This window comes from Dendrobates tinctorius, unplaced genomic scaffold (assembly GCF_039654945.1).
Source record: "Dendrobates tinctorius isolate UK_male_01 unplaced genomic scaffold, ASM3965494v1 ptg000116l, whole genome shotgun sequence".
In the NCBI taxonomy this organism is placed as follows: Eukaryota; Metazoa; Chordata; class Amphibia; order Anura; family Dendrobatidae; genus Dendrobates; species Dendrobates tinctorius.
In genome coordinates, this window is record NW_027361784.1 from 35,352,141 (window position 1) to 35,379,727 (window position 27,587).

A 27,587-nucleotide genomic window follows, 5' to 3' on the forward strand; every position below is an offset into this window, starting at 1 on the left:
GTGATGCATGTATCTATAGTGCAGAGCAGCCCGCCTGCTAATACTATGGGCGTGATCAATAGGCTGCTCAGACACTTTTGCATCACATTTATCAGTGTGACTTATGCCTTATGCAAGCCTCATCTGTGTGCATTTCCACTGGGCAGCCGGACCACAAATGGTTACTGGCTGTCCTCATCAGTGGAATGCAACTGTGCTGCCTAAACCTTTATCAATGGGGTTCTGCTGCGTCCTGCCAGTGCATCAGTCAGGGTTTGGTGAGTTACCTTTCAAATGATTTTTTATGCTAGAAATGGGTCAGCACATGCAGAGCATCGCTGCTATGATAAAAAAAAAAGGTCAGGACACACAGAGCATCAAAGTTATGAAAGAATGGTGTCAGGACACGCAGAGCATCGCAGCTATGATAGAACGGTGTCAGGATAAGCAGAGGATCACAGCTTTGATGAAAAGGGTGTCAGGACAAGCAGAGTATTGCAGGCTGTTATAAGAGCGTGTGGCGCCCCCAGGAGAATGGCCGCCACAGTGGCTCTGCCTTCCTCCACGGGAGGGTAATGCCAGGCTTGGAGGCAATGATGGGTCTCTCTCGCAGTCAATCCATACATGCAACACAGTTCCACTCCCCCCAGCAGGGGGAACTCTGAACCAGGATTAAGGGGAGGAGGGCCAAGAGGAAGGAGTGGTCAGTTAGTCTGCGGAGGGTGAAGTGTGCAGACGTGGAGAGAGAAGCTGGAGGTTGAGCTGGGAAAGGAGAGATCCCTCACAGTGAGCGCATGAACTGGAGCCTGGTCTCCATGGTTGTACGGATACTAACGGTCCTACAACAGATACCAAAGGAGTAGGAGGCTGTAAATGCCCTACTCCCATCTAAGACTTGAGGCACAACAGCAGCTTGAATAGAGAGCCAGGACTCAAGAGAAAGGAGTCCCCGAGAGAGGCTACAGCTGTCTGCCGTGCAAGTAAGGTTCTTGGGAACATCTGACAGGAGGAACTTCAGTGTAACTTAGTACTTGGAGTACTTCATTCAAACGAGCGCTAGGAAGGAGACTGCACAGCCCGTCTGCTGAGTGAGAACCCCTGAATTGCTTCCAGGCTAGCCTGCTCCAATACCATCTGTATGACCCTGGACTGCAGTTATCAAGTAAAGGTACAGAAATTGCACCCCGCTGTGTCTTGTCTGCTTCCTACCCTTACGGCACTGCTACATCCCCGTGCCAACCACATCTACACTGCCCTGGGACTATAGCTTCACCTGTGGGGAGCTTTTACATCCTTGCTGCACCCTACCATCAGTCCCAGCGGATCTGCATGCAGCGTCGGCGTAACACCTCCCTTGCCGAGGACCACAGGTGGCATCAAGAACTATTCCATTCCATTAACTACATTCCCCCATTACTTGGGCGCCCAGGGCCAAGGACCGGGTCTCCGCTGCTGTGACACATTCCCCTGACACCGGCCCGGTACCGAGTACCCCACAGCCCTGGGAGGTTGACCCAAGCGCATATTCTAAAGCATCTACATTGGGCAAGTGAGCATGAGAACTGGAACACGGAGGAGTTGTAGAAGGCGGACTGGTCTGAGAAAGTTGGTGGAGGCAGTGTAATGCTCTTGGCTAAGGATAAGCAACCTTCAGCACTGAAGCTGTTGTGAATCTGCAATTCCCACCATTCCACGGCAGCCAGTAGCTGCTGCAGTACCTCTTGGTGAAAAGTGGGATGCTTAGTGATATGAAGTGTCAATCTTCAGGAGTGCATCAACCTTCAGAAACCAGGAAGTCGGGAGGCAATGCGCCCCAGAAGACAGAAGTTTAGAACATTCCTTTAAGGGGAATTTCTCCCCATACATAATTACGTCGATTACACATGTCTAATGGGTGGTAGCATCAACAGCTAGGATCGCATGATGGTGGGATGGGAAATTTCAGAGCTATGTCTAGATAGAGTGTACTGTACTGGTCTGTAGTCTAAATCAAGAAAGCAAAGCATCGTTCCTATTCCCCCATCCTTAAGCGAGACATCTTTAAATATGAGTATTTATAAGAAAGAGAATGGAAAAGAATGAAACTACAGCTCAGTGTGAAAATATCCGCAAGCAGAAAATAGATAAAAAGCTGACAGCATCTGAAAAACTACAAAGCTGGCAATATAAGATGGAGCAGCGATGACTGGTAACACATCACAGCACGTCCTGCCGCACCGCCGGCTATTACCATAGAAATGTCTGCATTCATGTAAAGTGCTGATCTCTGAGGACGAAAGACAAAGCTGACACGGAACTACAACAAAAGAACAAAAGCAACAATGCCGGATCTCACCGGAAAGATAATGTGCTGAGCAGACAAGCCGCAAATCTAATAGTTTTATCACCAGAAAGATATCTCCAATGCATCCGCCACTATGAGTAGCATTACCTGTAACCTGCGATCACTGCCTTCTATCAGGTGTAGCGGCAAAGACCAAAGAGAGAGGAAGTGGGGGCGGTCTGCCTCTCTACAGCAAGCAGGGGTGGTCTGCCTCTCCACAGGAAGCAGGGCGGCCTGCCTCTCTACAGGAAGTGGGTGTGGTCTGCCTCTCCACAGCAAGCCGGGGTGGTCTGCCTCTCCACAGGAAGCAGGGCGGCCTGCCTCTCTACAGGAAGTGGGTGCGGTCTGCCTCTCTACAGCAAGCAGGGGCGGTCTGCCTCCCTACAGGAAGTGGGTGTGGTCTGCCTCTCCACAGCAAGCCGGGGTGGTCTGCCTCTCCACAGGAAGCAGGGCGGCCTGCCTCTCTACAGGAAGTGGGTGCGGTCTGCCTCTCTACAGCAAGCAGGGGTGGTCTTCCTCTCCACAGCAAGCGGGGGCGGTCTGCCTCTCCACAGGAAGTGGGGGCGGTCTGCCATTCCACAGGAAGTGGAGGCGGTCTGCCTCTCTACAGGAAGTGGAGGCGGTCTGCCTCTCCACAGCAACCGGGGGCGGTCTGCCTCTCCACAGGAAGTGGAGGCGGTCTGCCTCTCTACAGGAAGTGGAGGTGGCCTGCCACTCTACAGGAAGTGGAGGCGGTCTGCCTCTCTACAGGAGGCGGTCTGCCTCTCTACAGGAAGTGCGGATGGTCTCTGGCTTTCTATAGGAAGTGCAGGCGGTCTGCCTCTCTACAGAAAGTGGAAACTTTTTTGTCACCCTACGCAGAGTGGGGAGGAGGATCTTTGTCTCTCTAAAGGATCTAAGGGCAGGTCCTTATCTCTCTACTACTGCTCTCTGGTCTCTCACACTACACATAGGAATTACAGAGAACTGTCTTTCATTTAATGACAAGCAAACAATTGGCCAATGGTAGATTAAATAAATTCAGGGAAGTGAGGGGAAAAAAAATTCCAGCATCTATTGTGCTGGGAGAATGCAGATGCCGAGGAATCTCTCTTAGGATGAATGTCAGTGTTTCTTAACCGTTGCTTGTTTATGAAGGAATGGGACTCTATTCTAAGCTTAACTCTAGGGCGCAATCGTATATACACGCTTAGATAACATGCTTGAGGTTAATCAAAGAGGTACAGCTGTAATGCATCTATGAACAGATTACAGCACTGTTCACTCTATGTCACAGGAAACCAGTTTAGAGATGACTAAATTACTCTTTCTATACGGATATATGCTTTTATACCAGCACTAATATCTTGACCTCCAAGTTTAGATTTTTACACCATCATAATCACGGGGGTATCGACATCTGCGATCATTGCTCCATTCACTGTCTATACAGTCTGGTTGTACAGTGCTGAGAATACTACAAAACACCAAGACTGACGATAAGGCAGACACCAGGTCTACAGGCTCAATACTAATCCTGCTTCTTCCTTACCCATTGATCTGTTTAGATTTACGCTTTTCCTCGATGTATCTGTGAGTTTCCAATCTACTTTCTGGTGTGTAATGTGACGGCTGGTGCCAAAACGCTTTGTCCTCGGCACCATCATCTTTTCTCCTGTCCTCGGAGTTCGCTTCAGGACTATTTTCTTTGTTTTCTGTAGATTCAGGTCTGAAAAAATAAGCCAATAATTAACAGTGTAATGTTAGTCCCATGAAGTCCAGACAAGAGTGTCTGCCACATAGATCCCCCACAACAGTACCTATGCACAGAGCCCCCATCATATAGCAGAGCTACCGCCATAAAGCCCACGTAACAACTCTTGCCCTGTATAGAGCCCTGAGACCACTACATGCTTCCATAGCCCCCATAAAATTGCCTACTGCATAAAGCCCCTATATTAGTGGTAGCCCCATAAAGCCACCATAACAATAGTAGTCCCACAGTGCCCTCATAACAAAGCCCTAACCCCACAGAACCCCCATAGCTGTGCTTACCACACAGAGCCCCCATAAAACAGTTCTAGCTCCACAGAGCCCCAATAAAAGCCGTGGCCCCACAAAGCCTCCATAACAGTGCCTCCTTCACATAACCATCATATCACTATTAGCCGACAATGCTAGCCTCAGAGATCCCCCATACTGGTACTAGCCCCATAGAACCCCTATAACAGTGCATGCTTCACATAACCCCAATATCAGTACTAGCCCCACAGAACCCACATAACACTCCTAGCCCTATCGGGCCACCATGTCAGTGCCAGTCCTTAAAGCCCTCGGTGAATGCTAATATCACCAGCCTCTATGTTCTCATGTCAGTGCTTGTCATAATCTCCCCATTAGTGCCAGCTCCCTGCCCTTCACACAGACCGCCAAGTGCTCTCCTAATGGTGATAGCACCCATGTCAGCCACATGATCCCCCAATAACGGTCTATGAAGAGATCTCCTGGCGCTCTCGTGTTTATTCCGGCTTTATTCCGCCATACTGCAAGATAATACTGCACGGCATCTTGCAGCAGAACGCGTTTCGGTCCATTCTGAGCCTTTAATATTGGTTGATAACAGGCAGACATGTGATCTGCTGCAAGATGCCGTGGTGTAATTCTTCTCACAACTCTTGCCAAGCAGACAACCTCTAAGAAGACGAATGAGCCTGGCTGAAGACGCCTCCATTTCTCTGCAGTTTTCCCAGTGATACAACTTCTGTCGTCTCCTAAGAGCTGGAGAAGCAGCCAAGCAAAATGTTCCTCGTCCTAAGAAACAATTAGCCGAATAATTAGGTGACGGGGCCTCGGGAGATTACACATGCGGCAGAGATTTGGGACGTCTCCGGCTGCAGCTCATCAAACTTTTCCATTGTTTCTTGGCGAATGATGGTAGACAAAGTCCTTATTTCGGTAGACTATCCTGTAGACGCCACAGTCACCTTCCCAACATAACTTTTTTTCACACTGATACATCTACAATAAAAAAATGAAGCAACTTTGCAAATAGATCCCACTAAAAACGCCCTACTGTTTTGTAGCTACAGCTCCGCTGCAGACCAGTGTGTTCCCATGGTAATAGACAACAAGCAAACCCTGCGTAGTCAGATCCAGAAGTCACACTGCCTGCCATTAGTCCCCTATTGTACATAGGTAGCCTGCCACAGGACTAGACGATACAAGATTGGGGCTTCTCTGATATATCATGGGGTAAAGGGTTTGAGCTGGGAAGGGTTTGAGGGTGGAGAGTGACACAGGTAGGTATCTGGCGTTCTTTAAAGGAACCGGTCATGTGAAAAAATGCCATTAACCTGCAGATACGGGATTATTCTGCAGGTTAATAGCGCTCTAAACCTGCCCCAGTTAGATCCCCGCTGCAGGGAGAAAATTATCTTTATTGCCCCCGGCAGCGTACCAGTTTCAGTCATGGAGGAGGCGTCTGCGCCGGTTCAATCACTGCTCTGTACAGAGAGTGACAGCTGTAACCGCGCCCCCGGAACTGACTGACAGCCAGCTCTACTGTGCAGCGAACTGTCAGTCAGTGCCAGGGGCGCAGTTACAGCCGTCGCTCTCTATACAGAGTGGTGATTGAAGCCGAGAGAGCACCGCAACCTGTGACTGAAACTGCATTTTGGTGGTATTGCAAAGACCAAAGAAACGTAATTTGGAGTTCTTGAATTTTTTTCGTTTTGAATTTGTGGTATTTTTTTTTTTTTTTTTAAAAAACAGAACATAGTTTTTTTTTGTTAGTCCCCTTAAAGGACTTGAAGCTGCGATCGTCTGATTGCTTGTTCTTTGAAGCCCAGCCACATGGAAAGTTTCAAAGGAGATAGTGACAGGCGCCAAAGTCTTCAACAGACCTCCTGCTGTCATAGCAAACGGTCGGCGACCTGTGATCGCGTCGTGTCGATCGCCGCTAAAAATGACGCACCCTCCTGCCGGTGCACTGTTAATACCGCTGACGGAGTTTCACAGCAGGTTAACAATATTGGCAGGAGCTCTGCATCACACGTGATTGTTAGAGGCAGGTCCTGGCGCTCCACACACCCGCTTCCGACTTCCGCCGTACATGTATGGCGGATGTCGTGAAGGGGTTAAGGATCCGCAACTTGTCTATACTTTATTTTGAAGAGGTTTGGGGTGAATAAAATGTTTATATTTTTCATTTTTATAACCTTTTCTTCCGCATAGAAGACTGCAATCGGCGATTTGGCTACATACTGAAATACCGCTGTAATGTAGTATAGACTTGCACTATATGAACCAGACCTTCCAGCTAATCTTCATTTTATTGGTGCAGGAATGTACGATCTACCCTCCCAGACACGGCCAGTCGCACGTACAATGTGTTGTTGATGTCAGTGTACCAGCGGCCATCGTAGCCAGGCTTCTTCCCGTGCTTGCTGACGCTCGGCTGTGAGCAGGATTTGCTCTGGGCCTCTTCTCGCTCTCTCTCTCTCTTCAGCACATAAGACTCCTCTTGTTCTTTAATTTGCTGCTGCACTTGGGGGTAATCCTGCAGGGCCTGGATCCGCTCAGAGCGCTCGATCTCCTTCCCATCCAACCACTTCAAGAAAAAACAATGCAACAGTCTCAACTCCCAAGAGTGGAAAGACAAAAACAAATATAATGAGAGCATAAATGACATCTGCAATGTAACATTAATGAGAAGTATGAAGACACCGGACCAGAGTTATACTGAACTCTGATCTCCAAGGCTAGAAGGATTCCGAATACACTGCCGACATGTAATTTCTCTATCGCCTTATTGAGGGACACAGAAACCTTGGGGTGTATGCTGCTGCCACTAGGAGGCTGACACTATGCAGAAAAAATTTAGCTCCTCCTCCGCAGTGTACACCCCACCGACAGGAAGTAGGATGATCAGTTAGTGAGAAAGCAGTAGGAGAAGCAATCTGTAAATGAGATAAAAACCACAGAAAACAGAAATCCATACTGTAACAATATTATACAGTAAACCGAGCTGTTCAACTTGGGAGGGTGCTGTGTCCCCCAATGAAGGCTCAGAGAAACAGATTTTACGGTAAGCAACTAAAAATCCTGTTATACAGGTCATAGATACAGGCACAAATCCAAGTCATAGGTCCGCAAGAAGCATCTCTCAGAGATAAGGGATAGCAGCTCAAACATTACACCTGCACTCAGAGTATGTTACAATGTATCAGAGGAAAAAGAATATAACTACTATAATACTGCCCCCTATGTACAAGAATATAACTACAATAATACTGCCCCCTATGTACAAGAATATAACTGCTATAATACTGCCCCTATGTACAAGAATATAACTACAATAATACTGCCCCCTATGTACAAGAATATAACTGCTATAATACTGCCCCTATGTACAAGAATATAACTACTATAATACTGCCCCTATGCACTGTACAAGAATATAATTACTATAATACTGCCCCCTATGTACAAGAATATAACTACTATAATACTGCCCCTATGCACAGTACAAGAATATAATTACTATAATACTGCCCCCTATGTACAAGAATATAACTGCTATAATACTGCCCCTATGTACAAGAATATATCTACTATAATACTGCTCCCTATGTACAAGAATATAACTGCTATAATACTGCCCCTATGTACAAGAATATATCTACTATAATACTGCCCCTATGTACAAGAATATAACTGCTATAATACTGCCCCTATGTACAAGAAAATAACTACTACAATACTGCCCCTATGTACAAGAATATAACTACTATAATACTGCCCCTATGTACAAGAATATAACTACTATAATACTGCCCCTTTGTACAAGAAAATAAATACTATAATACTGCCCCTATGTACAAGAATATAACTACTATAATACTGCTCCTATGTACAAGAATATAACTGCTATAATACTGCTCCTATGTACAAGAATATAACTACTATAATACTGCCTCTATGTACAAGAATATAACTACTAGAATACTGCCCCCCTATGTACAAGAAATAACTACTAGAATACTGCCCCCCTATGTACAAGAATATAGCAACTATAATACTGCCCCTATGTACAATAAAAAAACTACTAGAATACTGCCCCCCTATGTACAAGAATATAACTGCTATAATACTGCTCCTATGTACAAGAATATAACTACTATAATACTGCCTCTATGTACAAGAATATAACTACTATAATACTGCTCCTATGTACAAGAATATAACTACTAGAATACTGCCCCCCTATGTACAAGAAATAACTACTAGAATACTGCCCCCCTATGTACAAGAATATAGCAACTATAATACTGCCCCTATGTACAAGAAAAAAACTACTATAATACTGCCCCTATGTACAAGAATATAACTACTAGAATACTGCCCCCCTATGTACAAGAATATAACTACTATAATACTGCCCCTATGTACAAGAATATAACTACTATAATACTGCCTCTATGTACAAGAATATAACTACTATAATACTGCTCCTATGTACAAGAATATAACTACTATAATACTGCTCCTATGTACAAGAATATAACTACTATAATACTGCTCCTATGTACAAGAATATAACTACTATAATACTGCTCCTATGTACAAGAATATAACTACTATAATTCTGCCCCTATGTATAAGAAAAAAACTACTATAATACTGCCCCTATGTACAAGAATATAACTACTAGAATACTGCCCCCCTATGTACAAGAATATAACTACTATAATACTGCCCCTATGTACAAGAATATAACTACTATAAGGCTGGGTTCACACGTGGCGTTTTTTTCGCGTTTCCGCGGCTGTTTTAACCGCGCGATTTTGCCGCGAAAACGCGAAAAATAAGCATCCCATGCATTCCTATGGGATTCCGCAATGCTGTGCTAATGCTGCGGTTTTTACCACGGCGGAATCGCTTCGCGGTAAAAACCGCAGCATGCTCATTAATTTGCGGAATCGCGGCGATCCCGCACCCATAGGAATGCATTGTTCCGCTTATTTCCCGCATGTGGCTGTGCACACCATGCGGAAAGTAAGCAGAACATTTGCGGATGGTACCCATGGTCCGGAGGAGAGGAGACTGTCCTCCGGGCTTTGGGTACCATATCCTTGTAAAAAAAAGAATTTAAAAATAAAAAATATTGTTATTCTCACCCTCCGGCGTCCCGCGCAGTCTTTCCGCTTCTCTTCACGCTCCGTCCCAGTAGTCCTTTGCGAAAATGCCCGCGATGGCGTCCGATCTCGCGGGATCGCGAAGTCTCGCGGTCATTCGCGCGACGTCATCGCGAATTACCGCGAGACGTCGCGATCCCGCGAGAACTGACGTCATCGCGGGCATTTTCGCAAAGGATTACTGGGAACGGATGCGCGGGACGTCGGAGGGTAAGAATAACACTATTTTTTATTTTTTTTTACATTTTATCTTTTACTACTGATGCTGCATAGGCGGCCTCTGTAGTAAAAAGTTGGTCACACTTGTCAAACACTATGTTTGACGAGTGTGACCAACCTGTCAATCAGTTCTCCAAGCGATGCTACAGATCGCTTGGAGAACGCTAGCATTTTGCAAGCTAATTACGCTTGCAAAATGCTAGTTTTTCCGCGGGAAAATCTCGGAAATTTAAAATGCGATTTTCCCGCGGACTGGAATTCCGGAATTCTCGCGGTAATTTCCGCGAGAGTTCCGGTACGTGTGCACATAGCCTAATACTGCTCCTATGTACAAGAATATAACTACTATAATACTGCTCCTATGTACAAGAATATAACTACTATAATACTGCTCCTATGTACAAGAATATAACTACTATAATACTGCTCCTATGTACAAGAATATAACTACTATAATACTGCCCCCTATGTACAAGAATATAACTACTATAATACTGCTCCTATGTAAAAGGATATAACTACTATAATACTGCCCCTATGTACAAGAATATAACTACTACACTCACTGGCCACTTTATTAGGTACACCTGTCCAACTGTGTGTTAAGACTTAATTTCTAATCAGCCAATCACATGGCGGCAACTCAGTGCATTTAGGCATGTAGACATGGTCAAGACAATCTCCTGCAGTTCAAACCGAGCATCAGTATGGGGAAGAAAGGTGATTTGAGTGCCTTTGAACGTGGCATGATTGTTGGTGCCAGAAGGGCTGGTCTGAGAATTTCAGAAACTGCTGATCAACTGGGATTTTCACGCACAACCATCTCTAGGGTTTACAGAGAATGGTCCGAAAAAGAAAAAAAATCCAGTGAGCGGCAGTTCTGTGGCCGGAAATGCCATGTTGATGCCAGAGGTCAGAGGAGAATGGGCAGACTGGTTCGAGCTGATAGAAAGGCAACAGTGACTCAAATTGCCACCCGTTACAACCAAGGTAGGCAGAAGAGCATCTCTGAACGCACAGTGCGTCGAACTTTGAGGCAGATGGGCTACAGCAGCAGAAGACCACACTGGGTACCACTCCTCTCAGCTAAGAACAGGAAACTGAGGCTACAATTTGCACAAGCTCATCGAAATTGGACAGTAGAAGATTGGAAAAACGTTGCCTGGTCTGATGAGTCTCGATTTCTGCTGCGACATTCGGATGGTAGGGTCAGAATTTGGCGTAAACAACATGAAAGCATGGATCCATCCTGCCTTGTATCAACGGTTCAGGCTGGTGGTGGTGGTGTCATGGTGTGGGGAATTTTTTCTGGGCACTCTTTGGGCCCCTTGGTACCAATTGAGCATCGTTGCAACGCCACAGCCTACCTGAGTATTGTTGCTGACCATGTCCATCCCTTTATGACCACAATGTACCCAACATCTGATGGCTACTTTCAGCAGGATAATGCGCCATGTCATAAAGCTCGAATCATCTCAGATTGGTTTCTTGAACATGACAGAAGTTGTATTAGTCTAGCCTGATGAAGAGACCTGAGTAGTCTCGAAAGCTTGCAATGTATTACCATCTTTTCAGTTAGCCATTAAAAGGTATCAACTACTGAGGACTCTCAATCCTGAATATTTTTGAACATGACAATGAGTTCACTGTACTCAAATGGCCTCCTCAGTCACCAAATCTCAATCCAATAGAGCATCTTTGGGATGTGGTGGAACGGGAGATTCGCATCAGGGATGTGCAGCCGACAAATCTGCGCCAACTGTGTGATGCCATCATGTCAATATGGTCCAAAATCTCTGAGGAATGCTTCCAGCACCTTGTTGAATCTCTGCCACGAAGAATTGAGGCAGTTCTGAAGGCAAAAGGGGGTCCAACCCCTTACTAGCATGGTGTACCTAATAAAGTGGCCAGTGAGTGTATAATACTGCCCCTATGTACAAGAATATAACTACTATAATACTGCCCCCTATGTACAAGAATATAACTACTATAATACTGCTCCTATGTACAAGAATATAACTACTATAACACTACCCCTATGTACAAGAATATAACTACTATAATACTGCTACTATGTACAAGAATATAACTACTATAATACTGCTCCTATGTACAAGAATATAACTACTATAATACTGCTCCTATGTACAAGAATAGAACTACTATAATACTGCTCCTATGTACAAGAATATAACTACTATAATACTGCTCCTATGTACAAGAATATAACTACTATAATACTGCCCCTATGTACAAGAATATAACTACTATAATACTGCCCCTATGGACACGAATATAACTACTATAATACAGCTCCTACTGTGATTGGCATACTTCCGGCCACATTGAGATCGGTCTCATCTGTCGTCTGTCAATAGAACTGAATTGAGAGCAGTGATACCGGTATAGTCAGCATGTGACTGGTGCCTACATGCAGTTATGTGACCGCTCGCTCACACCGGCAATACCGAGGAATCTACAGAGCGCACACATCACGTGCTGTCACCATCCTGAAGTGGAGTGACCACAGACCCGGTGTACGTGCACATTTACTAGTACGTACCTTCAGCTGCGGGAGAGTAGCCACCACGTACTTCCGGTAGCCTTCAAACTGTGCACAGGGGTTTCCCACCATGTAAAGCTCTCGGAGATGAATGTTGTGTTTAAGGCTTTGGGTACTGGACACTTTCCCCACAAAATTCACCGTGAGGTCAAGCTTCTGTAGAGACTCGCACCCTGGAGGACAGGAACACGCTGGTTACATATAGCGGACGCACGCCCTACAATCACACACATGAATTGGCTTGTATGTGGTACTGTCCATATGGCTGAGGGGGCGCTATACACTTACCCTACTGTACCCTCTGCAGGTAACTAGGCACTGGTGGGCATCTGGGGCAGCTCTGCCCCATGCCCAATACTCTGTAGTAGGACTGTGGTGTCCATTGCACTTAAAGGGTATTCCCACCTCCAAAATCTTATCACAATATGTAGTAGGTGTAATAATAATAATTATATTAGCAAATACCTCCAATTAGAGATGTATTACAGTTCTTCTGATTAGCTATGCCACTTTCCCCATGTGTAGGGTATTGCAGTAGCTTAGGTATCCATGGTTACGACCATTAACAGCTAACTCACTATATCAGTGGTCGTAACCATGGATACCTAAGCTACTGCAATGCCCTGCACATGGGGATAAGCAACATAGTTAATCAGAGGAACTATACTACATTTCTAATTGGAGGTATTTGCTAATATTATTATTATTACACCTACTATAATATTGGAATAGGATCTTGGAAATGGGATTACTCCTTTCCAATTGGAGCCATTTTTCGTTTTTTTGCCTTCATTTCTTTTCGTCCTTGGCTTGTTTTTGGTATGGTGAACTGACGAAAAAAGGCAAATCTGGCAAATTCTTTTTTACAGTACCTTTACAACTCTTACCAAATGATTTAATAAATCAGGCTTTTACAGGGGTATTTCCATCTCCAAGATCCTATCCCAATAAGTAGTAAGAGTAATAATAATAATATTAGCAAATACCTCCAATTAGAAATGTAGAATAGTTCTTCTGATTCGCTATGTCTCTTTCCTCATGTGCAGGCATTGCTAAACATTAAGTACAGTAGCCATGGTTACGACCACTGCTATAGTGACAGTTAGTTAGCTAGTTGTTAGTGGTGTAACCATGGATACCTAAGGTCCTGCAATTCTGCACATGAGGTAAGAGACATAGCGAATCAGAAGAACTGTACTACATTGCTAATTGGAGGTATTTGCTAATATTATTATTACCCCTCCTATATATTGGGATAGGATCTTGGAAATGGGAATACACCTTTAAGAACGCACAAAAGGTCTATGTTTTGAAAGAGCGAATTAATTTGTTATTTGTTCGTATTTTTAAAAAACGTTATCACATTTTATCTTCCCTTTAGTCCCCTTTGGGGACTTCTATCTGCGATCATCTGATCACTTACATTATATATAATAGCAGCTTGTGGCAGGGCTGCACAGGGTTACCAACGTGGCACCATGCAGTAAAAATGACCAGTAACATGATTATCCATGGCAATATCAAACTTGTATACATTTTTCTGACATTTTAGTGATTTTTTTAAAAAATGTTGAAGGTTGTAAAATAATTTGCTTTGCGTGTTTATTTTCTTAGATCTGCAGCTTTTCTTATTTTTCCATGGATGGAGCTGTGTGGTGGGCTCGTTTTTACCATTTTGAGGAATATAACGTTTTCATCCTTTTTTTATTGCATTTTTTTTGCGGAAGGGGCGATGACTTTTTTTTTGCATTATCTGTACAGTGAAATCCTTTTATATTGTGATCAATCCGACTTCACGGACACAAAAATACAAAGTATGCGTAATGTTTTACATTTCGGATTGAAAAATGAGGAATCTTTTATATTTTTTTAAGTTTGTTTTTTTTTTTACTTTTTATTTTGTACATTTTTTTTATTTTATTGAGGGCACTAGTACCTGCAATCTTTGATTGCTTGCACTATGTACATACTCTGGTATTGCAGTATATAGTGAAATGAACAATATTCCATTGACACCGGAGCTGGGCTTTATAGGTGCACCATGACGTGACAAGTAACCCATCGGCACCGTGCAACTGCATGTCAAGGGCAATGGGTGCAGGAACAGATGCTCAGACCAGTTAGAAACATTAGACACATGATTAACAGCAGCATCTATACGGTTAACAGCAGAGATTACACCTACCTCTTTTTGCTGCTGCTGTTCGTACCAGATTCTGAGTGTAAAACAGAGCTGGCAGCCGCCCTGTATGGAGAGAGCTCAGCTCCAGGGCACGCGCCATACACCGGCACCAGTGATGAGCGAGTATGCTTAACAGCAGCATCTATACGGTTAACAGCAGAGATTACACCTACCTCTTTTTGCTGCTGCTAGAACCAGATTCTGGGTGTAAAACAGAGCTGGCAGCCGCCCTGTATGGAGAGAGCTCAGCTCCAGGGCACGCGCCATACACCGGCACCAGTGCTGAGCGAGTATGCTCGTTGCGCGGGTATTCCCTAGCACGCTCGGGTGTCCTCCGAGTATTTTGGCGTGCTCGGAGATTTAGTTTTCGTCGTCTCATCTGCATAATTTGTGACTGCTGGCCAGCCTGAATACATGTGGGATTTCCCAACAAACAGGCATTCCTCACAAGTATTCAGGCTGTCAAGTAGCCGCAAATCATGCAGCTGAGATGACGAAAGCTATATCTCCGCGCACGCCAAAATACTCGGAGGACACCCGAGCATGCTCAGAAAAACCCGAGCAACCAGCATACTCGCTCATCACTAACCGGCACTCGAAGTGGAAATTCCATATATGTCGTGTGTTTGCTTTAATGCATTTGATGATTTTTTATTCCCCAAAAAAGTGGACAGCTCCTGTAATGAGGGAACCGGAGTTTGCCCATTCATTTGGTGACTGCACTTACCTTCCAGATTTTCAATCTCTTCGATGTTGTTCAAGGCTAAATTCAGATACTCCAGTTTCTTCAGTCGGCCGACATTCTCTGCAATGCAAAAACGAGCGATCAGCGATTATAGGAACAAGGACCACCAGGGACGCTGCAACTGTGATAATTCTCATAGTCAGAGCTGGGTCTAGATAAACGGGGCGCCAGGGTCATGTGACCTGCTATCTGATGATCCTGCGATCGTTTGGGATCAGTCGAGGCAGCACCTGCAGCATCGCTCCCTCCTTTACATACACGGTCCTTGTATGAGCTTTGTGTACAAAGCTATGGACAGGCAGGAACAATAGAAAACAACTGCTGTGGTTTTTTGGTCTGTCTCTGATCTCTATTCCAATCGGTATAGTACAGCGTTCCCACCTAAAAAAATAAGCAGCACTCTAGAAAAAAGACCATGAAAATGTTATTCTTATGCTGCAGTCAGACAGCCATATAAATCGGACCAAGAGCGGATGGCCATGCTCAGACCGGCCGCAGCTCCCTCGACCTGGGCATCACAGCTGCTTAGAAATATATTCAGTTGTCACGCTCGGGTTGGGAGCGCCGTCGGCCAGTCCGTGCATTGTGGTCCGATCTTGGTTTAATTTATAGGGCTGTCTGACTGCGCCCTTTGAGATGATGCTCGTTGATTCTCAGGATGCTGGTCAGTAGTCCATGGCTGTCCTACCTGCCGTCATCTCCGCCACCTCTTTGGACCAGTAAGTCTGGAGCAAAGTGATCCTTGCATTATGCCGGTGATGGGGGCAGTTCTCAGGATTCACATGTGGTGTGGCTGCTGGGCCAGGGCCCTACAAATCAATTAGCTCTTCAATAGTTATTCCCAGTATTCAAACTTTTCATCTATCCGAAACTTGTAGTTCGGTGGGAGTCCCAGTGATCAGACCCCTAGAATGGGGCTATACAATGCTCTCTTGGGAACGGTGGTCTCTGATCCAGTCATCCTCTATGGGATGGTCAGACCCCTAGAATGGGGCTATTACATGCTCCCTTGGGAACGGTGGTCTCTGATCCAGTCATTCTCTATGGGATGGTCAGACCCCTAGAATGGGGCTATTACATGCTCCCTTGGGAACGGTGGTCTCTGATCCAGTCATTCTCTATGGGATGGTCAGACCCCTAGAATGGGGCTATTACATGCTCCCTTGTGAACGGTGGTCTCTGATCCAGTCATCCTCTATGGGATGGTCAGACCCCTAGAATGGGGCTATTACATGCTCCCTTGGGAACGGTGGTCTCTGATCCAGTCATCCTCTATGGGATGGTCAGACCCCTAGAATGGGGCTATTACATGCTCCCTTGGGAATGGTTGTCTCTGATCCAGTCATTCTCTATGGGATGGTCAGACCCCTAGAATGGGGCTATTAAATGCTCTCTTGGGAACGGTGGTCTCTGATCCAGTCATCCTCTATGGGATGGTCAGATCCCTAGAATGGGGCTATTACATGCTCCCTTGGGAACGGTGGTCTCTGATCCAGTCATTCTCTATGGGACTGCTGTTGTCTGATGTCCCATAGAGAATGAATGGAGTGGTGGCCACTGCTCCGCACTGACAGGACGTACTAGGGGTCCGACCCAATGAGATCCCACCAATCTACAAGTTTTAATGCTAAGAATAACCCTGCTATTTAAAGAGTATTGACAGCTGTTAAAATATTAAAGGGATTTTCTCGTCAGCTTCCCTGAGTGAAACAGCAAGACTGTCTCCAGATAGACAACGGATGCTGGGATTTGTAGTCCTACAGAACAACACACCAACCTATTCTGGGGATGAGGTTGTTCTGGAGGTAGAGGATTTTCAGCTCTCGGCACCATTTGTCCAGGTGCTCGATCCGCTCCAGATCTTGCTGGTGAAGGGAAATTTCCTCCAAGGAGAAGATCTCGCAGTTGTTGTGTTCGGCTCGTCTCCGGATCAGATCTTCTGTGACTGGAAAGAAGATGACAAAAACGGGAGTTCAGTCCTCACCACAGTGTCACCGGTTTTCCAGCTCTGCTACATTATGACACGGCTATCGTCAGTGACTCTAATCATAGACAACAATAATCTATTGAAACAAACCCCCCCGGACACTTTCTCTCATTCACCACTTTATTACAAAAAAAAGTTCCCACGCCGCTCCGCTGTAGCCCACCAAATCTGACGTAGTGCAGAGAGCAGGATCACCTGAAAAGACTGAAGAGCCATGACGTCAGAAACGTTCCTGGTCACCGTGTGCTCTGGACTACCTCAGATTTGGTGGACTACACCGGACCTGCGTGGGAACTTCTTTTTTTAATGAAGTGCTGAATGAGAGAAAGTGTCAGGGTGTTAATTTCAATACAGTATTTTTTTGTGTGTGTTTTTTTCTTAGTGGGTTAGTAATGGGAAGAGTCTGATAGATCCCTCTCCATTACTAACCCCTGGGATTGATGCCAGCTGTTTCTTTTTAATTGACAGCTGATATCAACCCCAAAACCATTGCCCTGATTAGCATTGCCCCGATTGCCATCGCACCAGGACAACCGGAAGAGCGAAGGTATAGCGCCAGAATTGGGGCATCTCCTGTGATGTGCCACTTCTGGGGCGGCTGTGGTCTTGCATTTTTAGGCCAGGAAAGGTCCAATAACCAAAAAACTTTCCCAGCCTAATAATAGCAGCCCCCAGCTGTCTGCTTTACCTTGGCTAGTTACCAAAAATTAGGGGGATCCAGGCCGTTTTTCTTTTCATTTATTTATTTAATCATAAAACACTGTAGATTAAGCTCCACAGGGTGCAAATGTATAAGGGTATGTTCCCACGGTCAGTAAATGCTGCGGGTTCGACACTACGCTGCATTCATCCGCAGTGTCAAACCTGCAGCGGCCAGATCAGCATAGTGGATGGGATTTCATGAAATCCCATCTCCACTATGCGTGCAGGGACGCCTCCGGCTGCCCTGCGTAAACGGACATGCGGCGCGTCTTTCTAGACTGCAGCATATCTATTTATCAGAGACGCTCAGTCTCCGCAGCACAAATTACCCATAGACTATCGCTAGATGTGGTAAAACTGCATTATCTTTATAGTCACACTGCGGGAACGCAGCTTACTACGCATGTGAACTAACTTAAATAAAGGTGTACCTTGTGCCAGAGCCGGAAGTTTGCATCCACTGCAGTTCTCGCGATGAGCTGAGCTGACCGCGAAAACTGCTGTGCAGGTGACCGCCAGGGACGGGGTTATCTCCGGTCACTTGCCAAGTTCTCACGGTCAGGTGATCCCAAGAACTGCAGTGCAGGTGACCGCTGGAAACCAAGTTATCTCCTGTGGTCATCTACAAGCTCCGCTGTGTCTGGAAGTCAGGCTGAGTCGTGGCATAATGCGATCATCATTCAGCCTGACATCCAGATGAAGCAGAGCTGGACCCGTCGTGGGACAGGATGTATATCTTCTCGGCAGACAGGTATGGTATACTGTTGCTTTTTTATTTTATTTCCCACACAGGAGATCGAGGGCGTCGGTAGAATTAGGTGATGCAGTGAGTATGGTTTAATTGAGAATATTAAAGGAGTCGGTGTCATTATTTTAATTAAAGGACTTTATTCTGGCTGTGTCTTTATTTACCATATAACTATAGGATTAGTAATGGATAGGTATGTTATAGACGCCTCTACAGAGACGTGGGCTTGATGTCACCGGACATTACAAAGGTGACATCATCCCCATGCCAATTGTGGGGCGGCTGCGAGCTCCTATTTTTAGGCTGGTGAGGGCCAAAATCCATGGGCCTCAGCAGCCTGAGAATACCAGGCCACAGCTGTTTGCTTTTTCCTTGGCTGGTTAATTAACAAAAATAGGGAGATCCCACGCTGTTTTCTTTTTTTGGAGGGGATCCCACTATTTTTGCTAACCATCCAAGGTAAGCAGACTGCTGCTAGCCCTTTATTATCAGGATGGTAAGGTTCATGGATATGGGATCCTGACCAGCCTGAAATACCAGTCCCAGTAGTCTGCTTTACTCTGGCTGGTTAACAAATATAGGGGGAACCCACGGCATTTTTTTAAAATTATTATTTATTAAAAAGGAGGGGATCTGTCTCCGTGCTTTCCTCCACTTCCTGTGTCGTGTACAGCCGGCTGTGTCACAAGATTCACCATTATGTAAATTAGTACACCGTGTAGTAAGCTGTGTTCCCGCATTTAATACGCATGTGACTAGGGAGATAATGCGGTTTTACCGCATCTAATGAAAGTGTACGGGTAATTTAGCGACTCAGCTACATAAATTTCTGGAAAGACGTGCCGCATGTCCATCTCTGTGGGTGAGCCGTGGGCATCAGTACATGCATAGTGGGCATAGGTTTTCTTGAAATCCCATCTACTATGCTGGATGCTGCAGGTTGGACATTGTGGATATATACGCAGCGCTTACTGACCGTGGGAAGATCCCCCAATATATCTGCAAACAGGAAATCACTTCTTTTTTCCTTCCCTGAAACCAATTTTCAATTAGATTTATTTAAAGTGACAAAAAAAAGGCATGCAATGAAAAACCGCATCAATAACGCAGGTAAAAACCGCATCAATAACGCAGGTAAAAACCGCATCAATAACGCAGGTGACCTCAGATGCAGATTTCACCTGTGTCAAATCCTGATCATGTGCACATCCCCTAATATGTCGGGGCTTGTGCAGTGATAGATATCAGAGACAGACCTATCTCTTCACCGCGGTCACCTGACGTTTTACTACGTTTTTATCTGACTTCATTGAAGTCAATGGGTGAAAAAAAACCACGCAGGTGGCAGATCAGCAGCGTGTGCACACAGCCTAAAGGGCCCAAAGATGATCGAAAACAGGAAATAAATAAAGTGACATTAATCCCTTCCTGCCATCCGACGTACTATCCCGTCCATGGGACCTGGGCCCCTATGCCCATGGACGGGATAGTACGTCTCAGCGATCAGCGGCGCCCAAGTGGTGAGCGCCGCTGATCGCGGCCGGGTGTCAGCTGATTATCACAGCTGACACCCGCCACAATGTGTCAGGGGCGGTCACGGACCGCCCCCGACACGTTAACCCCTTGCACACCGTGATCAAACACGATCGCGGTATACCGGGAGTTAAAGGGAAGCATCGGCAGGGAGGGGGCTCCCTCCGTGCTTCCCTGAGCCCCCCACGGCAGCGCAATGTGCAGCGCTGCTGCGGGGGGCTCCTTTCCTGCAGGCCCCCGAATCCAAGATGGCGACGGGGGCCTGCAGGAAGCTGGCTTCCTCAGTGCCTGCAAAGCGCAGGCATGAGGAAGTCTGCAGCAGTGCCTGTGACAGATCGCTGATCTGTCACAGTGATCTGTGATGTGACAGATCAGCGATCTGTCACAGGACAGTGATGTCCCACCTGGGACTATGTAATAAAGTAAAAAAAAAATAAAAAAAAGTGTAAAAATAATTTTAAAAAAATCGCTAAATAAATTAGTAAAAAAAAAAAAAATATTCCCCAATAAATTCATTTTTTGAAAAAAAACAAAACAAAAAAAACAATAAAAGTACACATATTAGGTATCGCCGCGTCCGTAACGACCCGCCCTATAAAACTGTCCCATTAGTTAACGCCTTTAGCGAACCCCTTAAAAAATAAAAATAAAAAACGAAGCAAAAAATAATGATTTATTATCATACCGCCAAACAAAAAGTGTAATAACGCGCGATCAAAAAGACGCATATAAATATCCATGGTACCGCTGAAAACGTCATCTTGTCCCGCAAAAAACAAGCCGCCACACAGCATCATCAGCAAAAAAATAAAAAAGTTATAGCTCGCAGAATAAAGCGATGCAAAAATAATTATTTTTTATATAAAATAGTTTTCATTGCATAAAACCGACAAAACATAAAAAAACGACCTAAATGAGGTATCGCTGTAACCGTACTGACCCGAAGAATAAAACCGCTTTATCAATTTTACCGCATGCGGAACGGTGTAAACGCACCCCCCCAAAAGAAATTCACGAAACGCTGGTTTTTGTTCATTCTGCGTCCCAAAAATAGGAATAAAAAGCGATCAAAAAATGTCACGTGCCCGAAAATGGTACCAATAAAAACGTCAACTCGTCCCGCAAAAAATAAGACCTCACATGACTCGGTGGGTCAAAATACGGAAAAATTATAGCTCTCAATATGTGGTGATGCAAAAACTATTTTTACAATAAAAAGCGTCTTGTAGCGTGCGACAGCCGCCAAACATAAAAACCGCCATAAATAGTAAATCAAACCCCCCGTTATCACCCCCTTAGTTAGGGAAAAATAATGAAATTAAAAAAATTTATTTATTTCCATTTTTCCATTAGGGTTAGGGCTAGGGTTAGGGCTAGGGTTAGGGTTAGGGCTAGGGTTAGGGCTTGGGTTAGGGCTTGGGTTAGGGCTAGGGCTGAGATTAGGGTTAGGGGTGTGTTGGGGTTCGGGTTGGAGTTAGAATTGGGGGTTTCCACTGTTTGGGCACATCAGGGGCTCTCCAAATGCAACATTGCGTCTGATCTCAATTCCAGCCAATTCTGAGTTGAAAAAGTCATATGGTGCTCCTTCCCTTCCAAGCTCTGCCATGCGCCCAAACAGTGTTTTACCCCCACATGTAGGGTATCAGCCTACTCAGGACAAATTGCAAAACAATTTTTGGGGTCCAATTTCTCCTGTTACCCTTAGGAAAATAAAAAATTGGGGGCAAAAATATCATTTTTGTGGAAAAAAATGATTTTTTTATTTTCACGTCCGAGCGTTATAAACTTCTGTGAAGCACTTGGGGGTTCAAAGTGCTCACCACACATCTAGATAAGTTCCGTGGGGGGGTCTAGTGTCCAAAATGGGGTCACTTGTGGGGAGTTTCAATAGTTTAGGTACATCAGGGGCTCTCCAAACGCACATGACACCCGCAGACCATTCCATCAAAGTCTGCATTCCAAAACGTCACTGCTTCCCTTCCGAGCCCCGACGTGTGTCCATACAGTAGTTTTCTCCCACATATGGGGTGTCAGCGTACTCATGACAAATTGGACAACAACTTTTGGGGTCCAATTTCTCCTGTTACCCTTGGGAAAATGAAAAAATTGGGGACTAATTGATCATGTTTGTGGAAAAAACACGATTTTTTTATTTTCATGCCCGGGCATTATAAACTTCTGTGAAGCCCTTGGGGGTTCAAAGTGCTCACCTCACATCTAGATAAGTTCCTTAGGGGTTCTCGTTTCCAAAATGGGGTCATTTGTGGGGGGTTTCCACTGTTTACGTACATTAGGGGCTCTCCAAAGGCAACATGACACCCGCAGACCATTCCATCAAAGTCTGCATTCCAAAACGTCACTACTTCCCTTCCGAGCCCCGACGTGTGTCCATACAGTAGTTTTCTCCCACATATGGGGTGTCAGTGTACTCAGGACAAATTGGACAACAACTTTTGGGGTCCAATTTCTCCTGTTACCCTTGGGAAAATAAAAAAAATGGTGACTAAAAGATCATGTTTGTGGAAAAAATACGAATTTTTTATTTTCACGCCCGGGCGTTATAAACTTCTGTGAAGCACTGGGGTGTTCAAAGTGCTAACCACACATCTAGATAAGTTCCTTGGGGGGTCTACTAGATAAGTTCCTTGGGGGGTCTAGTTTACAAAATGGTGTCATTTGTGGGGGGTTTCCACTGTTTAGGTACATCAGGGGTTTTCCAATCGCGACATGGTGTCCGATCTCAATTCCAGCCAAAAACGTCAAATGGCGCTGCTTCCCTTCCGAGCTCTGCCATGCGCCCAACTAGTGGTTTACCCCCACATGTGGGGTATCAGCGTACTCAGGACAAATTGCACAATAACTTTTAGGGTGCTGTTACCCATGGAAAAATAAGAATTGAGGGTGAAAAGATCATTTTTGTGGAAAAAATATGATTTTTTAATTGTACGGCTTTATGTTATAAACTTCTGTGAAGCCCTTGGGGGTTCAAAGTTCTCACCACACATCTAGATAAGTTCCTTAGGGGGTCTAGTTTCCAAAATGGTGTCATTTGTGGGGGGTTTCCACTGTTTAGGTACATCAGGGGTTTTCCAATCGCGACATGGTGTCCGATCTCAATTCCAGCCAAAAACGTCAAATGGCGCTGCTTCCCTTCCGAGCTCTGCCATGCCCCCAAATAGTGGTTTACCCCCACATGTGGGGTATCAGCATACTCAGGACAAATTGCACAATAACTTTTAGGGTCCTGTTACCCTTGGGAAAATAAGAATTGGGGTGAAAAGATCATTTTTGTGGAAAAAATATGATTTTTTAATTGTACGGCTGTACGTTATAAACTTCTGTAAAGCCATTGTGGGTTCAAAGTTCTCACCACATATCTAGATAAGTTCCTTGGGGGGTCTAGTTTCCAAAATGGGGTCACTTGTAGGCGGTTTCCACTGATTAGGTACATCAGGGACTCTCCAAACGTGACATGGCGTCCGATCTGAATTCCAGCCAATTTTGCATTGAAAAAGTCAAACGGCGCTCCTTCCATTCTGAGCTCTGCCATGCGCCGAAACAGTCATTCCCCCCACATATCAGGTATCAGCGTACTCACGACAAATTGCACAATAACTTTTACAGTCCAATTTCTCCTGTTACCCTTGGTAAAATAAAAAAAATTGAACCTGAAGTATTTTTTTTATGAAAGTTAGATGTTCATTTTTTTTAAATATTCAAAAAAATTCCTGTGACGCACCTAAAGGGTTAATAAACTTCTTGAATGTGGTTTTGAGCACCTTAAGGGGTGCAGTTTTTAGAATGGTGTCACTTTTGGGTATTTTCTATCATATAGACCCCTCAAAGTGGCTTCAAATGTGATGTGGTCCTAAAAATAAAATGGTGTTGTAAAAATGAGAAATCGCTGGTCAACTTTTAACCCTTATAACTTCCTAACAAAAAAAAATTTTGGTTCCAAAATTGTGCTGATGTAAAGTAAACATGTGGGAAATGTTACTTATCAAGTTTTTTGTGTGCCGTATCTCTGTGATTTAAGGGCATAAAAATTCAAAGTTGGAAAATTGCGAAATTTTCAAAATTTTCGCCAAATTTCCGTTTTTTTCACAAATAAACGCAAGTTATATGAATGAAATTTTACCACTAACATGAAGTACAGTATGTCACAAGAAAACAATGTCAGAATCACCGGGATCCATGGAAGCGTTTCGAAGTTATTACCTCATAAAGGGACAGTGGTCAGAATTGTAAAAATTGGCCCGGTCATGAACGTGCAAACCACCCTTGGGGGTGAAGGGGTTAATAAAAGGAGCAAATCGAAAACAGGAGAAAAACACCAAAAAATAGGCAAACCCCCCCCCAGAGTAAATGCAATCATGGATCAAGGCCCTGAGGTTTCAGCATCCTGGCAGTGATATGAATGCAGAGGCTGTGGTACTACAGGTCCCAGCATGCCCTGCAGGGAGACAACGTGGGCTGGAAGTTGTAGTTCACCCGCATGTGAGGCGACACAATATAAACAGATGCACGCGGACACTCACTGAGCACCATGGCGGCGGCGGCTGGAGACGTCTCCACTCCGGTGGTTGCGGTGTGTACCGAGAGAAGCGGCTCTGTAACCATGACAACAAGCAGAGGACGGAAGGCGAGACGGACCAAAGAGCAGCAGCGTGATGTGGTGTTATACTGCAATGCTCCAGCAGAGGGCGCTGAGTACACGCGTCGCCGTAAGGCGAGATGTGACCGAAGAGAGCTGGGCTTTTGCGACATTTCCAATCTCAAGTTCAGCGTATGAGTGGCGTATCTATTGGGGGGCAGCTAGCGGGGGGGCGCAGTTGGGCCGCCTAATGTAGCGGTCCGCAGTGTCCTCCCTGGTGGCTGCATTCTGCGGAGGGTTAATCCTTGCTTGTGGGGCCTGCTTGGGCTCCCAGGGGGGTTAATGTATGCTTGCAGGGTCTATTTGGCGTCTGGGGGGTTAATGTATGCTTGTGGGGTCTGTTTGGGTAGGGGTTAATGCATGCTTACAGGTCTGTTTGGGGTCCGGGGGGGTTAATGCATGCTTGTGGGGTCTGTTTGAGGCAGGGGGCTTGGGGTGTAATGCACACTTGTGGGGCCTGGTTGTACTTTGGGGGGTACTAATGCATGCTTGTGGGGTCTGTTTGGGGCAGGGGTCTGGTAGGGGGGTTAATGCATGCTGGTGGGGGTTAATGCATGCTTGTGGGGTCTGGTTGTACTTCGGGGGGGTACTAATGCGTGCTTGTGGGGTCTGTTTGGCGCAGGGGGGTGGGGGTTAATGCACGCTTACGGGTCTGGGGGGGGTTAATGCATGCTTGTGGGGTCTGGTTGGGGAAGGGGGGCGGGGGGGTTAATGCACGCTTGTGGGGTCTGGTTGTACTTAGGGGGGGTACTCTTGCATGCTTCTGGGGTCTGTTTGGGTCAGGGGGGTGGGGGTTAATGCACGCTTGTGGGGGTCTGGTTGTACTTGGGGGGGTGCTAATGCATGCTTGTGGGGTCTGGTTGGGGCAGGGGGGGATTAATGCACGCTTGTGGGGTCTGGTTGTACTTCGGGGTGTACTAATGCACGTTTGTGGGGTCTGTTGGGTCAGGGGGGTGGGGGTTAATGCACACTTGTGGGGTCTGCTTGGGCTCCCAGGGGCGTTAAGGCTGGCTTGTGGGGTCTGTTTGGGTCGGGGGGGGTTAATGCACGCTTGTGGGGTATGGTTGGGTCCTGGGGGAGGGGGTTAATGCACGTCTGCGGGGTCTGGTTGGGTCTCCGGGGGGGTTTTAATGCACGCTCCCTGGGTCTCGCTGGGTACCGGGGGGGGTTAATGCACGCTTGTGTCTGGTAGTCCCGGGAGAGGGGGGTTGATAATGCACGCTTGTGTCTGGTAGTCCCGGGAGAGGGGGGTTGATGATGCACGCTTGGGGTGTCTGGTAGTCCCGGGAGAGGGGGGTTGATGATGCACGCTTGGGGTGTCTGGTAGTCCCGGGAGAGGGGGGTTGATGATGCACGCTTGGGGTGTCTGGTAGTCCCGGGAGAGGGGGGTTGATGATGCACGCTTGGGGTGTCTGGTAGTCCCGGGAGAGGGGGGGGTTGATGATGCACGCTTGGGGTGTCTGGTAGTCCCAGGAGGGGTGGGGGTTGATGATGCACGTTTGGGGTGTCTGGTAGTCCCGGGAGAGGGGGGGGTTGATGCACGCTTGGGGTGTCTGGTAGTCCCGGGAGAGGGGGGTTGATGATGCACGCTTGGGGTGTCTGGTAATCCTGGGAGAGGGGGGTTGATGATGCACGCTTGGGGTGTCTGGTTGTACTTCGGGGGATACTAATGCATGCTTGTGGGGTCTGCTTGGGCTCCCAGGAGGGTTAATGCACGCTTGCCGTGTCTGGTTGGGTCCCGGGGGGGGTTAATGCACGCTTGCCGTGTCTGGTTGGGTCCCGGGGGGGGTTAATGCGCGCTTGCCGTGTTTGGTTGGGTCCGGGGGGGTTAATGCACACGCTTGCAGGGTCGGGTAGTCCCGAGGGGGGTTAATGCGTGCTTGTGGGTTCTGTTTGGGTCCCGGTGGAGGGGGGGGGGGGGGGTTAATGCACATTTGTGAGGTCTGGTTGGGCTCCCGGGGGATTAATGCACGCTTATGCGTTCTGGTTGGATTCCAGGGGTGGTTAATGTACGCTTGTGGGTTCTGTTTGGGTTTCCGTCGGGATTAATGCATGCTTGTGGGGTCCTCACTGTGGGGGGATTAGTGCACGTTTTTGTGGCTTGGTGGGGGTTATTATATGCTTTTGGGGTCTAGTTGGGCCCCGGGGGGGTTAATGCACGTTTGCGGGGTCTGGGTGGACCCTGCACAAGCGCGGAGGGTTTAATGCACGCTTGTGTGTCTGGTTGGGCTCATGGGGAGGGGGTTAATGCATGCTTTTGTGGTCTGGTGGGCTCCTTGGGGGTCTAATGCAGGGCCCAACCAGACCTCTGAAGCGTGCATTTACCCTCCCCCGGGGCCCTACCAGACCCCACGAGCGTCCATTATCCACAGTAGGCCCCCCCCCAAGCGTGCATTAACTCCTCCTGGTCTGGCTGGGATCTTGGGACAGGGGGGGATTTAATGCATACTTGTTGTCTGAGTGTCTTGGGGACTTGATGCTTTGGCAATGGGGCCTGTCTGCATCTGTTGTGACTTGAAAGGGGGGGATTGATTTTGGGGTAGGCGCTCGACTGGTAGAGCTTTTTGTTTGGGGAAGAGGTGCCATGGGGGGGGGGTGGACATCCGATGGGACTTATGCTGGGAGGGGGTGGATGTCCGGTGTGGGTTTATGCTTAAGGGGGGGGGTGAACGTCCGATGAGGTTTATGCTGGGGAGGGGTCGGGTGGACGTCTGATGAGGTTTTATGCGGGGGGTGGATGTCCAATGACAGTTTTATGTTGGTAATGGCATCCAATA

At 46.4% G+C, this 27,587-nt stretch overlaps 1 protein-coding gene across 1 annotated transcript in view; it reads right to left on the reverse strand.

The window, feature by feature from the left end:
* The window catches only part of DNAAF11 (dynein axonemal assembly factor 11), a 61,419-nt gene extending 36,583 nt beyond the window's left edge, over nt 1–24,836 (reverse strand). The window contains exons 1-6 of the mRNA XM_073590352.1: nt 24,695–24,836; nt 16,964–17,131; nt 15,169–15,246; nt 12,260–12,432; nt 6,667–6,890; nt 3,834–4,010 (exon numbers count right to left, since the gene is read on the reverse strand). Coding sequence (XP_073446453.1) covers nt 3,834–4,010; nt 6,667–6,890; nt 12,260–12,432; nt 15,169–15,246; nt 16,964–17,131; nt 24,695–24,776 — 902 coding nt within the window. The 5' untranslated portion in view covers nt 24,777–24,836. The remainder of the gene's footprint in view (nt 1–3,833; nt 4,011–6,666; nt 6,891–12,259; nt 12,433–15,168; nt 15,247–16,963; nt 17,132–24,694) is intronic.
* Between the last annotated feature and the right edge of the window lie 2,751 nt (nt 24,837–27,587).